Source organism: Seriola aureovittata, chromosome 2, assembly GCF_021018895.1.
Source record: "Seriola aureovittata isolate HTS-2021-v1 ecotype China chromosome 2, ASM2101889v1, whole genome shotgun sequence".
NCBI classification, from domain to species: Eukaryota; Metazoa; Chordata; class Actinopteri; order Carangiformes; family Carangidae; genus Seriola; species Seriola aureovittata.
This window is the reverse complement of record NC_079365.1, coordinates 17,344,835-17,357,046: the sequence shown is the minus strand read 5'-3', so window position 1 is coordinate 17,357,046 and position 12,212 is coordinate 17,344,835. Positions and strand designations below refer to the sequence as shown.

The following is a 12,212-nucleotide window of genomic DNA, read 5'->3' as shown; positions in this document are numbered from 1 at the left end:
TGTAAGGGTTTGTACTTCACTGGAAGCTTTTCAACGCCAACTCTCAATTTTCTGACTCTGTGTTGCTCAAAAACTATGAAAGAATTTTTTTTTTTTTTTTTTTTTTTTTTACACTGATACAGCTGAGGTTCAGGTTCATACAGCTTCGTTTCACATCGTGCATAAACAGCTTTATGATCAGAATTAGCTGTGAACTTTGAAAGGTGTCCTGCAAAGACCTTTAGGAATCAGCTGTAATGCCGTCTGGCACATGTTATTTTCCTCAGTAATGGTGAAAATGCATACACTCACAGCTTACAACAAAAGTGGTTTTATTAGGAGCTTAGGTATTTATAATCCGGGAGAAGAGTGTTTAAATAAACCAAGGATGGAGGCTGAGGGTCACAAAGGGAGGGAAACACCAGCTTGGATGTCTGCATCCTTTGCACTCACACTATTCAACACTTAGGACACTAACCTTCACAGGGAACAGGTGTGAAGTCTAATCCATTTTCTTGCACTCAAGACCATCAGCAGCAAATTAGATCAAGATGATTTTTCTCATGGACCTCCAGATGATGCTGCTGGATGTGATTTACTTCATCCTGCGCAGCTCCGTGCGGGTCGTCCTGCGCCCGCGCACCAAGCCCATTGACGGTGAGCTGGTGCTGATCACCGGAGCAGGAGGTGGCCTGGGTCGTCTCTTTGCTCAGGAGTTCACCAAGCACGGTGCAGACGTGGTGCTATGGGACATCAACAGCAGTTCCAACGAGCAGACAGCCAAGCTGGTGCGTGAGATGGGGGGCAAGGCGCACACCTACACGGTGGATGTGACCAACCGGGAGGACGTGTATCGCAATGCAGAGCTTGTCAGAAAGGACCTGGGCCGAGATGTCACAATGCTGGTGAACAATGCCGGAGTGGTGGCAGGGGAGCGCATACTGGACTGTCCTGATGAACTGATGGAGAGGACCATGAAAGTCAACTGTCATGCCCTCTTCTGGGTGAGAAGAGATACTCTTAACTCAGTGTGGCATTGGTATATGGATGAAGAAGTAAAAGACAGAGAAGGCCAATACATAACTGATTTGAATGCTGCCAGTTGTATGAAAGGCTTGATTCATTCAAATGATTGTTTATTTTGCCCAGGTTTGAAGAGCTCCATATCTGAGACACATATTTTCATTTGGACTATTTTCTATCAAAGAAATAACCCCGATGAAAAGTGTTGGCAGTGCGGTCTGTGCATTTGAAAATTTCAGAGATAGAAGTGAGAACATTTTTTTCTCCTGTGATTTAGGTCAATTTATTTTGGTCCACATCTCCAAATCAGCAGCCCATACTGTGATGACGTTCAAATGTTAAGAGCAAGTACTTATCAATGGACCCATTGTATTTAAATACAAGTTCATGCAATGATTAGTAAAAAAACATTATAACCCAGTTTTGTAGGACACGCAGACAATGACTCAGCACTGACTGATATTTGGAGAGCTGGATTTAGACTTTGAATTGCAAAATGCAAAAGTTAAGATGCTTTACACCGTCAGCTAAACAGAGCAGGTTATTGTGCGTCGGGTGACACATGACATGTAAAATGTATTGCGTTAACAGCTTTATCCCCTTCACATTATGGACTATAGGATTCCCACATAAATCCTCTTAATATGAAGCTGCTCGTGCAACATAAGCTTCCCTCGCATTGAACAATATTTAAGTCACCACAAGTCATATGAACACTGCACAGTGTGTTGCCTAGTAACCTACTGCAAAATAACAGTGTGTGTGTGTCTCAGACAGTGAAGGCTTTCCTCCCCCAGATGAAGGCCCAGAATCACGGACACATCGTGACCATCGCCAGCGTCCTCGGTCTCTTCAGCACGGCTTGTGTCGAGGTGAACCAGGGAGGGAGACACATCACTGCTACACTAAGATATGAGAGCTTTACTGTTACAGTCTTTAACACACCTCTCTACACAAGTTTACAATTCATGTGACAAATTCAAATGCCTGTCATGCAAAAAGAAAGAAAAGAAGAAAAGTCTGAGGTGGTTTTGGAAATCAGAAAACGATGGTTCCTAAACATTTCATTTCTGTGAAGACACTGTAAACCAGCTTTGATGTGTGTTTTGTGTGATTTGTTTGATTTGGGACAGGATTACTGTGCCAGCAAGTTTGCGGCAGTGGGTTTCCATGAGTCTCTGGCCCATGAGCTGCTGGCTGAGGAGGTTGAAGGAGTGAAGACTACTCTCGTGTGCCCCTATATTGTGGACACAGGCATGTTTGACGGCTGCAAGATACGGTATGTCAACAAAATAACGGTTACTTACCGTCAAAAATGATTGTGGACAAATGGACTGAATTAGACCCACTTGGAAGTATTAAGAATTTGGATTACATATGATATACTGTAGATTCTGCATGTAAACTTGAATATATCCTACTCACCAACACGTGCACACCAAATATACATCTCTGTTGCTATTTTTACTAAAATAATGCAAGTGACATTGTTAAGTTATTCCAACGGTGATAGAATATCATAGAAAGGGTTTCTATGATATTCTGCTGATATTTGAAGCTAAACTGATGGTCGTCTACAACTGTAATCGCCTCCAACTGAAGAATCTTGTACAGTATTTTTTATTACACGTGTTGAGTGAAGTGGCAGTCCTTTCTACTGGCAAACTGCTGTATGTTTAGGTTATGTAAACGTTCTTTGGTGCCACTGTTAGGGAGGAGATGGAACTGCTGCTACCCCCTCTCGAGCCCCAATACTGTGTTGAGCAGGCCATGAACGCCATCCTGATAGACCAACCGCTGGTGTGCATCCCTCGCCTCACCTACCTGCCTTTCCTCTCCAGAGCGTGAGTACAAAGCCGCGCTTTCATAGTAATCAAAGACCAGAAATAAGTCTGTTTTGGAACATGAATCATTCCCTGTATTTCATTGCTAAGCAGCTCATGTTTTAAGTACAGCGTTTTAAGTTCAATTGCACATGTTCTTTTTCAGGTTGTTGCCATGGGAATCCAATGTGGTTGTGTATCGTTTCATTGGATCTGACAAGTGCATGTACCCCTTCATTGATACCATGAGGAAACAAGTGTGTAATACCTCCATTAAGGTTGCATAATCATACCTAAATACATTTATGACAACTTTGGGAGTTCAGACCTTAAAATTAAAATTGAATATCATTTAAAAGGGTCCATGGTAACTTAAAAAAAAAATAAAAATCCTCCTGCTTGTGTGAATAGCAGTAAGCCAAACTGCTCAGCCACAGCCAGGATTCAGTCACAACATGGTGTTAGTCAGAATTACTGCAAAATGGAAGGGACTTTAGATTTTAAAACTGATCATTCTGAAACCTGTACTAGATGACGACTCAGCCAAGTGGTCATCAGCACACCAAAAAGATTTCAGTAATGTTAAGAGGAAGTTTAAAGTCCCTTCAAAATATTTCCACTGTAAATCTGTCAAATGACAGGACAGTTATTGAATCCTGGACTGATCAAAATGGGAATGGTCATGTCTTTGTCTGATACTAAATAATGTACCTGCATATTGTGCTGCATTATGTTTACATAAAATAAAATGATTGAAAACTACTGCCCCAAACACTGTCTGTTCAGAGCAAACTGTGTGTTTCACTGAGTACTTTTCAAACTGTACAAGACATGAAAATGAGCAAAGAAAGATGTAGTATTGCTGAAAAAATACAAACTCCGCACTTTTTTTGGGTATTGAAAACTGGCACTGAATTGGGAAAAATTCTGGGCCTACTGCACTTGTGGATTATGCCTATGTCAGTGCACACATATGTTTACAAGACTGCAGACCAGTGCGTTAAATGTGGTTAATTGCAAAAGACAGCAGTGATACACTGACAACGTAATCACTGCCCAAAAATATTCTCATGCAAGGGAGGAGGGATGACTAATGAAACATTTCCCGCAGCATAATGTGTTTAAAATGTCTCCTGTCATAATGTCCCAGAATGAGCTTGTTTGGGCACTCAAATAAAAATAAGAGCAGCAAACTTGCATTACAAGATTTAAATTGTTTTGATGGGAGCGCTGCATTGCTGCTGGCCAGCTGACTTCTGGCAAGGCAACATTTTTTTCAAGCAAGGCTACTGTTGGTCTAAACACAGTCTTAAACTGCACTTGTGACTGAAAATTATTACAACTTTAATAACTTCTCATTAGTTTATACTTAGAATTTGCTTGTGATCAACAGTTTTGTAAAATGTTGACGCAATATAACCGTGTCATTACAATATGATACCACTGACAGGTGATAAAATATAATATTGAATAATCACCCAGCCCTAGATTATCTACATATTCCACCATTGGTATTTGGAAAAGACAAGTTAACAGAAGTCTTTGTTTTGTGCACGTAAGCACGTAATTTTAATTACCATGGGGAGCAGAGAGAGAAGGGGGGCTGACATAAGGGAGGGACCAGGAGTATCAACAGGGAAACATCTCTGCCACACACAGCAGAGACAACATCACATTACAAACACGCTACATTTAGTCACAAATTCTTCCCAGCCCTACATGGTAATGTAGATAACACTTCACTTGTGGTTGTTGATATAAAGCACTCTAGGAAAATCAACAGAGGTTCGCCAGCTGCACCCTAGGCAAAGATGAGGTCCAAACCTTAACAAGAGCTTTATAATTGAACTATCTCAGCAGGGGGTAAAACATAAAACACTTAAAAACAAGAGTTAGCAGGTCTCACAGAGAGGAAACAAGTTCTAGGCAAAACAAAAAAGTTCACAGTTCACAGAGCTTCATTTTTCCCCACCAAGTAAACTCTCAACTCATTGACTAGGATGCAGCTACTTTTTTCTACAAAGCAACAAAATAAATAATGTGTACAATTAAACAACATCAAGGAGAAGAAACTATTTTTTCCCTATCAGTCTTGTTTAACTGTGAACATTTCGGAACAATGAATATGAACAGTGATTGTTTAGAGCCTACGGAGCCCAAAGCTTCCTGTAGCCTTCTAAAACTGACAAAGAACACAGTGTCTGAGTTTTCTCTAGTGCTTTTACAGACAACCAAACCTGATCATCTAAACAGTGCCATCCAGGGTCTGTGCCAATGTGCTTGAGTTAGCCTGTTTGATGTGCAAGTCACCTTCGATTTCCTGCTTGCCACACCTGTGGAAAATAGGTCAGATTTAGTGTCACTGTCAACATTTTAATCAGCGCTAAAATATTCCTCCATTGAGTAAAATGATCTCTGCTCACTGTTAACCTCTCTCAATGGAAAATCTTTGACTAAAAACAGGACCCCAACAATTTAACATTTCGTTTCTATAACATCATCAGACTCTAAAAGGACAGGATCAAAAGGATCAGAATCAATGCAATCAAGTGACATCACTTCAGGCAGTTTATCAGATTTTGCGTAGCTCTGGAGCCACAAATGACTGTATACACATTCTTTCACAAACGCATCTGCACTCCAAAGTTCAGTAAACAGGCACTGGTGTGTAATACAGATTAATACATCTTGCAGAATGAGACGCTTTAATCTAATAAAGATATATTTTTACTCCAACAGAGCTTTTAATAAAAACATTAGAGTAATAAAACACATCTACGTGGGGAGAATGTTTGTGAGGGCTTACCCAGAGACTGGTCCATTTCCTGTTCTTTCATTTGACTGCTGGTCCAACTCTGAGAGCAGCTTCAGTATATTCAGTGCAGCCTGTGGAGGTGAAGAACCATTTCAGTTACTGCAGGGATTGATTTTGCAAGGCAACTGCTGCTCACTTGAGTAGTAACGTGTAAAGTAAGAGGTCCACTGTCTTGGTAGCAGCCACTCTTCCTCAAAAAGGAGTGGGTGCCCAGGAAACAGTCTTCAATCTTCACAGCTCACACTTGAGCCCACTGTTAACAGTGAGTCTGCTCCCTTTAGTCATATGCCCATGGTTTCAACCAAGATTTTTTATACAGTAATTTCAAAGAAAGTTCTTGAAATGAAAGTGAACTAGAATTACCGGTTTGTGGTAGTTTTGGATTACATCCCTGTTTATCCAGAATCATGTAAAATATTAACCACTTGTGTGACGTTTTGTCATAATTGCTGTGTGAAGTATTGAGTTATGGCTAAAAATGTATTTTGTGACCTTGGCCTTCACTAAGTATGGGACAGACAGACGGACGGACGGACGGACACATGGACGGACAACCCAAAAAACCATAAAAATATCTTTTGTAGATTTTGAAAGACTCACCATATCATGACAGGATTCTACATCTTTCCCAATCCCATGACTGATTAGCGGTGGCTGGGAGGAGCAGTTAATCAGTGACACAAACTCATTCTTATTGTTTTTGGGAAAATCTTTGTATTCCACCTGCAAGCAAATTAAATATTTCAGTGATTTTAGTCTAAATCAAATGCATGCACGTGAACCAAAGCAGAACACGCTGTTGGTTACCTGTAGACCTTGCACAGACGCAAGAAAGCCGAGCTGTTCTGAAGGCCTGGTGAGGGGCCCATGGGGAAGTTGGTTCAGATTATTTTTGTTCTTTAGGATAGTCTCAGCAGTCAGGGATGTCCCTGCGTAAAGCAGCTCATTGGCAATCATGGCAGTGATTGTGGCTTTGCCTGGGTTGGGCAGAGCTCGACTGTAGTCCTTGGCCTGGGATCCTTGGCAGGCCCCGACTGCTTGAGCCACCTCAGGCACCATGGGCAGGATACCTGCAGGCAGCTGCTGGTGACTCAGGTAAGGCAGCCGGAAGTCCTCCTCCTTAGAACCTTCAAAGGAAAATCACATTTGTAAAAAACAAAAAAATAAAAAATAATAAATCAAATTATAAAAAAACAACATCAAAAGACCTGAGTCTAGTACAAAACATCTCCAAAAAAAAAAAAAAAAAACAACAAAAAAAACTCACCTAATGCCACCTCATCAACAGAACCAGGTTCAAAGAAGGTCACTTTACGCCCATCGCCAGGTTTTTTCACTGGGGTCTAAATATTACAAAAACAACACACATACATGAAGGTTTAACACAGAACACATTATGTCTGCCATGTTTACAGGACCTGCTTGATAAAGGTCTAGCAGTACCTTTTCATCGGTTTTCAGTGCCGGTTTAGGGGGCTGAGGCTGAGGCACTTTATATCCTAAGAGCTCCAGCATTTTCTCTGCTGCGTTCCTCTTAGCCACCTTCTTGCTAGGTCCCATTCCCTCTGCAGACTGGCCACACACAGCCACCTGGACAAGACAACATGCAGCATACACAGATCAAAGAGCTGGATGGGAGAGTCATGAACAAGCAAAGGCAGAGGAAAACAGAGCCATAAGTTGTATAGGTTATTCTACCGGTTACTGTTTACTCACCTGCATGACGAACTCCCTGCGTCGCGGTAGACCTCTCTCTGTCACCATGCTGTACTCCGGCTCCTTCTCCTTCTTGGCCTGCTGGATCTGAGCCAGGCGGCTGATAGGATTCATACCCTGACCATACTCTGGGCTGGTCTGCAGCTGTTTGTATGACAGGTTAATCATCACTTGATGAAGATTCTTAGGGTCCATATTGATTATCCTCAAGTCCACCCCACTAGTTGTATTACCTTGATGATGGACTTGGTTTTCTTTTTGATGCGTGGCAGCGTCTTTTCCACACTGGGTATATGGGGTAGCCTCTTCAACTCCCTCAGCACCGCTGCTGCTGCCAGCTTCTTGGCAATCTTTTTACTCTTTCCCTCACCCTCGCCAGTGAATTCCCCAACTGTGACACGCACTACAAAACTCTTCATGTGTGGAGGGCCTTCTTCCTTTAACACCTGAAAAACAGGTTTCTCAATTTAGAGTGTAGCAAAGCACTGATGTTCTATAAATGAACCGGATAAGAAAGTGGGGTAAGTCATGCATGTGGTCTACAAACAGTCTGGAAAGTAGACATTTGGTCAGTTACACATTCTTGTTCTACAGATTCTGTTCTTCATACCTTTCATTCATATATTAATAGATACTACATTGAAATGCCAAGTCTATAAATTGAGCAGGTTTACATCAATATAGAAAGATATGAGTGTGAGATATGGATTTTTAACACTAAGTGCCAAATTGCAGGGGTCCAAAAGTAATTGGACACTTGGCAACTAAATGATTCTTTGGCACCTGCGTCGCTTCAGTCTTAGTTCATGCACAAAAGAGCTCACACATGGCTGTAGTGAAGCACAGAGCCTGACAAACAAAAAATGTGTAACTGTCCAAAAAAAATTACCATCCAGACTGTATTATTCTTATTATTAACTTATATAAAAAGAAATGTGGGAATCACCTCAAAGTTGACAGGTAAGTTGCGTTTAAGTGCAATTTCAAATACTTGACTGATTTCCGATTTGTTGAGGTTTTCCTCCTCAGGCTCTCCATTCATCTGTCAAGAGCAAAATACATATTAAAAAAAGAAAAGCGGTGTCTGAATAAAACTGCACAAAAGCTTACTAGCACTATTTCATGCTGAGTGTGCATTCTCTTTCTCACCACCGGTAACTGTTGCAATATTGGCTCCTTCTGTAGCACTTTCAGGGCCTTGGCAGCAGCGTCATGTTTGGCTAACTGCCGCGTGCGTCCCTTCCCAATAAACTGCTGGCCTCCGATGGAAAGCTCCATGTGGTATAACATTGGTCCCACTGGAGGAAATGGGTAGTAGTACCTGGACACACAAGAAAGGCAAAATTTTTTCCATCAGACTTCATGAAATTACTCAATAAATTAGGACAAAATGGTTGAATGTCCTCATTTAATTTCCAAATAAAGGAAACTCACTGTTGCATAGAGCGCTGGTAAGGCCCTGGAGCCCGAACGTTGTAGTTGAAGTTTGGTGGTCTCATCCCCGGGTACGGGTCGATGGGTTTATACATAGGCTTTTTACCAAGCTTCATACATAGTGCATTTAACTCCATAGTATGTGTCATGCCATCTGCTATAAAATCAACACAAACAAAACCAACAAACCAAAGATAAAAATACATATGAGCAAACCCTTTTTCTGCAAAGCATTATATAAAGCATAAGAAAGAGACAGAGACAGTGGGAACAGCCCACCTGGGTTCTTGCCTGTGTTGCGGGGCGTCCTCACGGTGGGCTTGGGAAGTGTTGTCTCAGCGAGGGCAGAAGCAGCAGCGGAATGCTGGGCTTTCTTGATGCTGGTCCCCTCTGCCTCCCAGTGCTGATCTCCCAGTGTCAGCCTCACTGAGAAAATCTGACAAAGGCAAGAGACAGAGAAAAAACAATAGGTTTTCAGTCACTAGCATGAGCTGGTGAAAAATGAAGACGAAATCATAGATGAAATCACGTCATTTGTTTGTTTGTAAACGTTTTTCTCAACGTACCTTGGAGTGAGCTGGTCCTTGTTCACAAAGCAGTTTATACTCAGGTTGGATCTTGTTGAAACGGGCTAACTCATTCACCAAACACATGGGGGTCTTCTCTTTAGGGTTTGCCATGTTAGATACTATAACAACACAAAAAGATCCAAAATAGTCCAAACTAAGCACACGGGTGTGATTATGAGCACAAATACAAAAGGCTGATCCTTGCCCTTAAAGTCTGAGGGCAAATATATAAATAGTCACGAGACTTTTGAAAAAAAGGAATATAAAATCTGAAATATTGCAAATGATTGGGATATTTAGATATGATAAATTTAAAAAAGGGAAAAACCTAATGTATGTAGTATTTCCAACCACCAATCTCAGGGCTAAACAAAAGATTGCAACTCACTGTTCATTCAAACTATACATTTAATGTGTAAAAAAAAAAAAAAAAAAAGGAAAAAAAAGAGAGAAATTATTTTTTGGACCAGACAAACCTGTGGTGGTACTGTAGGGAGTGGCGGAGCCCGCGGGGAGAGCGGAGCTCCTGATGGGCTGGCTGGCGCTCTCCGAGGGTAAAGTGCCTGAGGCACAGGGGATGCTGTAGCCAGGCTGTGGCTGCCCCAGCTGTAGTGGGGCAGGAGCAGCAGGCATGGGGCTAGCTGGACACTGAAACTGGAGCTGCGACATCCTCGTTGGTCTAGCTTAGTAGGCTGTGGTCAAGGTAAGTATTTTTCTGTAGCAATGGTGAATGCCAAAATGGGAGGAACTGTTGATTGAGGAGGTCTGAATGTTAGCTCTGCCTGGAAAAAGAGGATACAAGATTTAAAGAAATTTAAAAATTAAAAATTAAGTATACCAATTTTTACATATGGGGGTAAATTACCATTTTTAAAATGTTATCCAGCCTGTCTCCCACAGGTCTGACAAACAAAGGCAACCACATTCACATCTATGGACAATTTAGTTTCCAATTCACTCAACCTGAATGTGTTTGAATTGTGGGAAAAACTGATGCAGAGAGGGGAGAAAGTGGAAAATCTACACAGAAAGGCCCCTGCTGGCTGGATCAGGTTTGAAACCAACACTTTGTTGCTGTGAGGCAACACTGCTCCCCACTGAGCCAACTGTGCTTTTGCAAGCTCAATTTTAACTTTCAATTCTGAAATTGATACATTTTCTACTTTAAATCATTAAAAGTATTAAGCTGAAATGAAACTATATGAATTGAATGTAAAGTAAGACATCTGTGCTAAGAATATTCTGATTTACAGGATAAGATTTAAACTATTTTTAGAGAACACTGGCCACATGTAAAGCAGTTTTATTACTATTTGACAAAAGGTAGCAGAATGTGTATATTAACCTTAAAATGTATTTCAGTGTAGCCCTGGTTTCCTCACTGCACTGGTCACAATTACAGAGCTGTTCTTTCTTGAGCCTTTGTGCAAAATCTGCACATGAAATTTTATGGATGGATAAAATAATCCAACTAAGACAACAGTGGTACAAAACATACTGAAGTCATTAGTTTCACTGTGAGTTTTACTCATTAATTTACCATTGGACAGCACTGCAGGATAATATGCTTATACTCTTGTCATGATCGAAGTATATAATGGTCTAGAAAATATTCCACCTTTTCTGGCTGTAAAAAACAAACGCACACCATAGAGATTTGCGTAATGTCCCAAAAGTGTTCACCCAGCATGTCAACATTATAAGGGCAACTTTGACTATCAGTCACAGCCAAAAAGGACAACCAAACAATGCAACCAGATGTGTGTCACGAACAATACTGCATGTGATGTGTTGACAGAGCTACACCGACGTTAGCTGAAACAGTAAAACACCACCCCCACTTTTAGCTTGGCTTAAATTGTTTCCTCACAAACATTTTGCTCTGATTTTTCAGTACACATCCAAAAACGTGAGGATTATTTTGTCCTCATTCCAGGTTTAGGGTTGGGATGTGTCGATCCCTGTCTGGGTGTTGTGGGGCCCTAGGAACCTTTGCTAAATGTGATTCAACAATTAAAACTCACATGCACTAACTTTAAAATGTGCATTTTGCTATCAAATGTTTGCTTAACAAAATTGACGAACTTGTTAAAGAAATATTCACTTAAATAGCAGCTAGGTTTATGACAAGTTTAACCGGCAAGCTAGCTAGCTGTTACAAATACGAAGCATAGATACTCATGCAGATATTCATGGGAGAACACCTCTCACGTCATTTAACTTTTATTTCCTAATGATTTCACGATCTGAGTGGAAAGATTTATACATCAGACATTACTGCCAATGTGTCATTAACTGGTTCTCATTGAAATCAGGCCGCCGGGTGACTGTTTCTCCCTGAAGACCACGTTAGCTTACTGGCTTACTGGCTACAGTGGTAGGGCTGGATGGGAATAATGGGACAACCCCTGCAAAAACGAACCCAATACAGTTCAAATCACTTTAACACGGGTGTGTCCGGGAAGGTGCACTCTCAGCACGTGTGCAGAAGTACCTGGCACTAGTTTATTAACTGAATCAAGTATGCGTCTCATATTAATTCCCATGAGTCTGGACACAACCGGTGAAACTGCTAGCTAGCTAACCCCCGACCCCCGAGAAGTCACAGCACAGAATAAACCTCACCTCGTCGTTCCCTTTTTCAGTTTTTAGTTACTCCATAGGACACGTTGATTTACTAACGTATGCTTTCGTTAATGGCCGGTTTCAAGGGTCAGTCTATGTTATTTTTATATCAAAATGCGGGCGGTGAGGAGGTGGACATTGGGAAGACACGGCAAACACTAAAGAGAATGGCCCTGTCTTGATTCTCTCTTCGGGAAGTGACATCCACAGAGAGGAAGTACTTTCAAA

The 12,212-nt window shown here is 41.3% G+C and overlaps 2 protein-coding genes across 6 annotated transcripts; one reads left to right on the top strand and one right to left on the bottom strand.

The window, feature by feature from the left end:
• The first annotated feature begins 303 nt into the window (after positions 1 to 303).
• On the top strand, positions 304 to 3,587 carry rdh20 (retinol dehydrogenase 20). 2 transcript variants are annotated; one of them, XM_056389317.1, is made up of 5 exons: positions 304 to 983; positions 1,800 to 1,874; positions 2,136 to 2,281; positions 2,715 to 2,846; positions 2,992 to 3,587. In XM_056389317.1, the coding sequence occupies exons 1-5, from the start codon at positions 531 to 533 to the stop codon at positions 3,110 to 3,112; spliced, it is 927 nt and encodes a 308-aa protein (XP_056245292.1). In that variant the 5' UTR covers positions 304 to 530; the 3' UTR covers positions 3,113 to 3,587. The 2 variants fall into 2 exon arrangements, with proteins under 2 accessions (XP_056245292.1, XP_056245286.1); XM_056389311.1 differs by having other exon boundaries at positions 311 to 983; positions 1,776 to 1,874.
• A 777-nt stretch (positions 3,588 to 4,364) lies between these two features.
• stau1 (staufen double-stranded RNA binding protein 1) lies at positions 4,365 to 12,177 on the bottom strand. 4 transcript variants are annotated; one of them, XM_056389298.1, is made up of 15 exons: positions 11,985 to 12,177; positions 9,836 to 10,141; positions 9,357 to 9,478; positions 9,082 to 9,226; positions 8,791 to 8,944; positions 8,506 to 8,677; positions 8,303 to 8,398; positions 7,590 to 7,802; positions 7,357 to 7,500; positions 7,084 to 7,230; positions 6,908 to 6,983; positions 6,448 to 6,767; positions 6,241 to 6,363; positions 5,632 to 5,711; positions 4,365 to 5,158 (listed from the first exon to the last, which is right to left on the bottom strand). In XM_056389298.1, the coding sequence occupies exons 2-15, from the start codon at positions 10,026 to 10,028 to the stop codon at positions 5,071 to 5,073; spliced, it is 2,073 nt and encodes a 690-aa protein (XP_056245273.1). In that variant the 5' UTR covers positions 10,029 to 10,141; positions 11,985 to 12,177; the 3' UTR covers positions 4,365 to 5,070. The 4 variants fall into 4 exon arrangements, with proteins under 4 accessions (XP_056245273.1, XP_056245256.1, XP_056245246.1 ...); XM_056389281.1 differs by having other exon boundaries at positions 8,791 to 8,947; positions 9,070 to 9,226; positions 9,836 to 10,137; XM_056389271.1 differs by having other exon boundaries at positions 8,791 to 8,947; positions 9,070 to 9,226; positions 11,985 to 12,176.
• Between the last annotated feature and the right edge of the window lie 35 nt (positions 12,178 to 12,212).

Bases quoted from the DNA above. Each gene is read 5' to 3' on its own strand.
- rdh20 (XM_056389311.1), top strand. From the start codon at position 531: ATGATTTTTCTCATGGACCTCCAGATGATGCTGCTGGATGTGATTTAC. The intron at 984-1,775 runs GTGAGAAGAGAT...TGTGTGTCTCAG, and splicing joins ACTGTCATGCCCTCTTCTGG to ACAGTGAAGGCTTTCCTCCC. The intron at 1,875-2,135 runs GTGAACCAGGGA...GATTTGGGACAG, and splicing joins TCAGCACGGCTTGTGTCGAG to GATTACTGTGCCAGCAAGTT.
- stau1 (XM_056389281.1), bottom strand. From the start codon at position 10,028: ATGTCGCAGCTCCAGTTTCAGTGTCCAGCTAGCCCCATGCCTGCTGCT. The intron at 7,803-8,302 runs GTGATTCCCACA...CCTGTTTTTCAG, and splicing joins ACTTACCTGTCAACTTTGAG to GTGTTAAAGGAAGAAGGCCC. The intron at 7,501-7,589 runs GTAATACAACTA...TCATACAAACAG, and splicing joins AAACCAAGTCCATCATCAAG to CTGCAGACCAGCCCAGAGTA.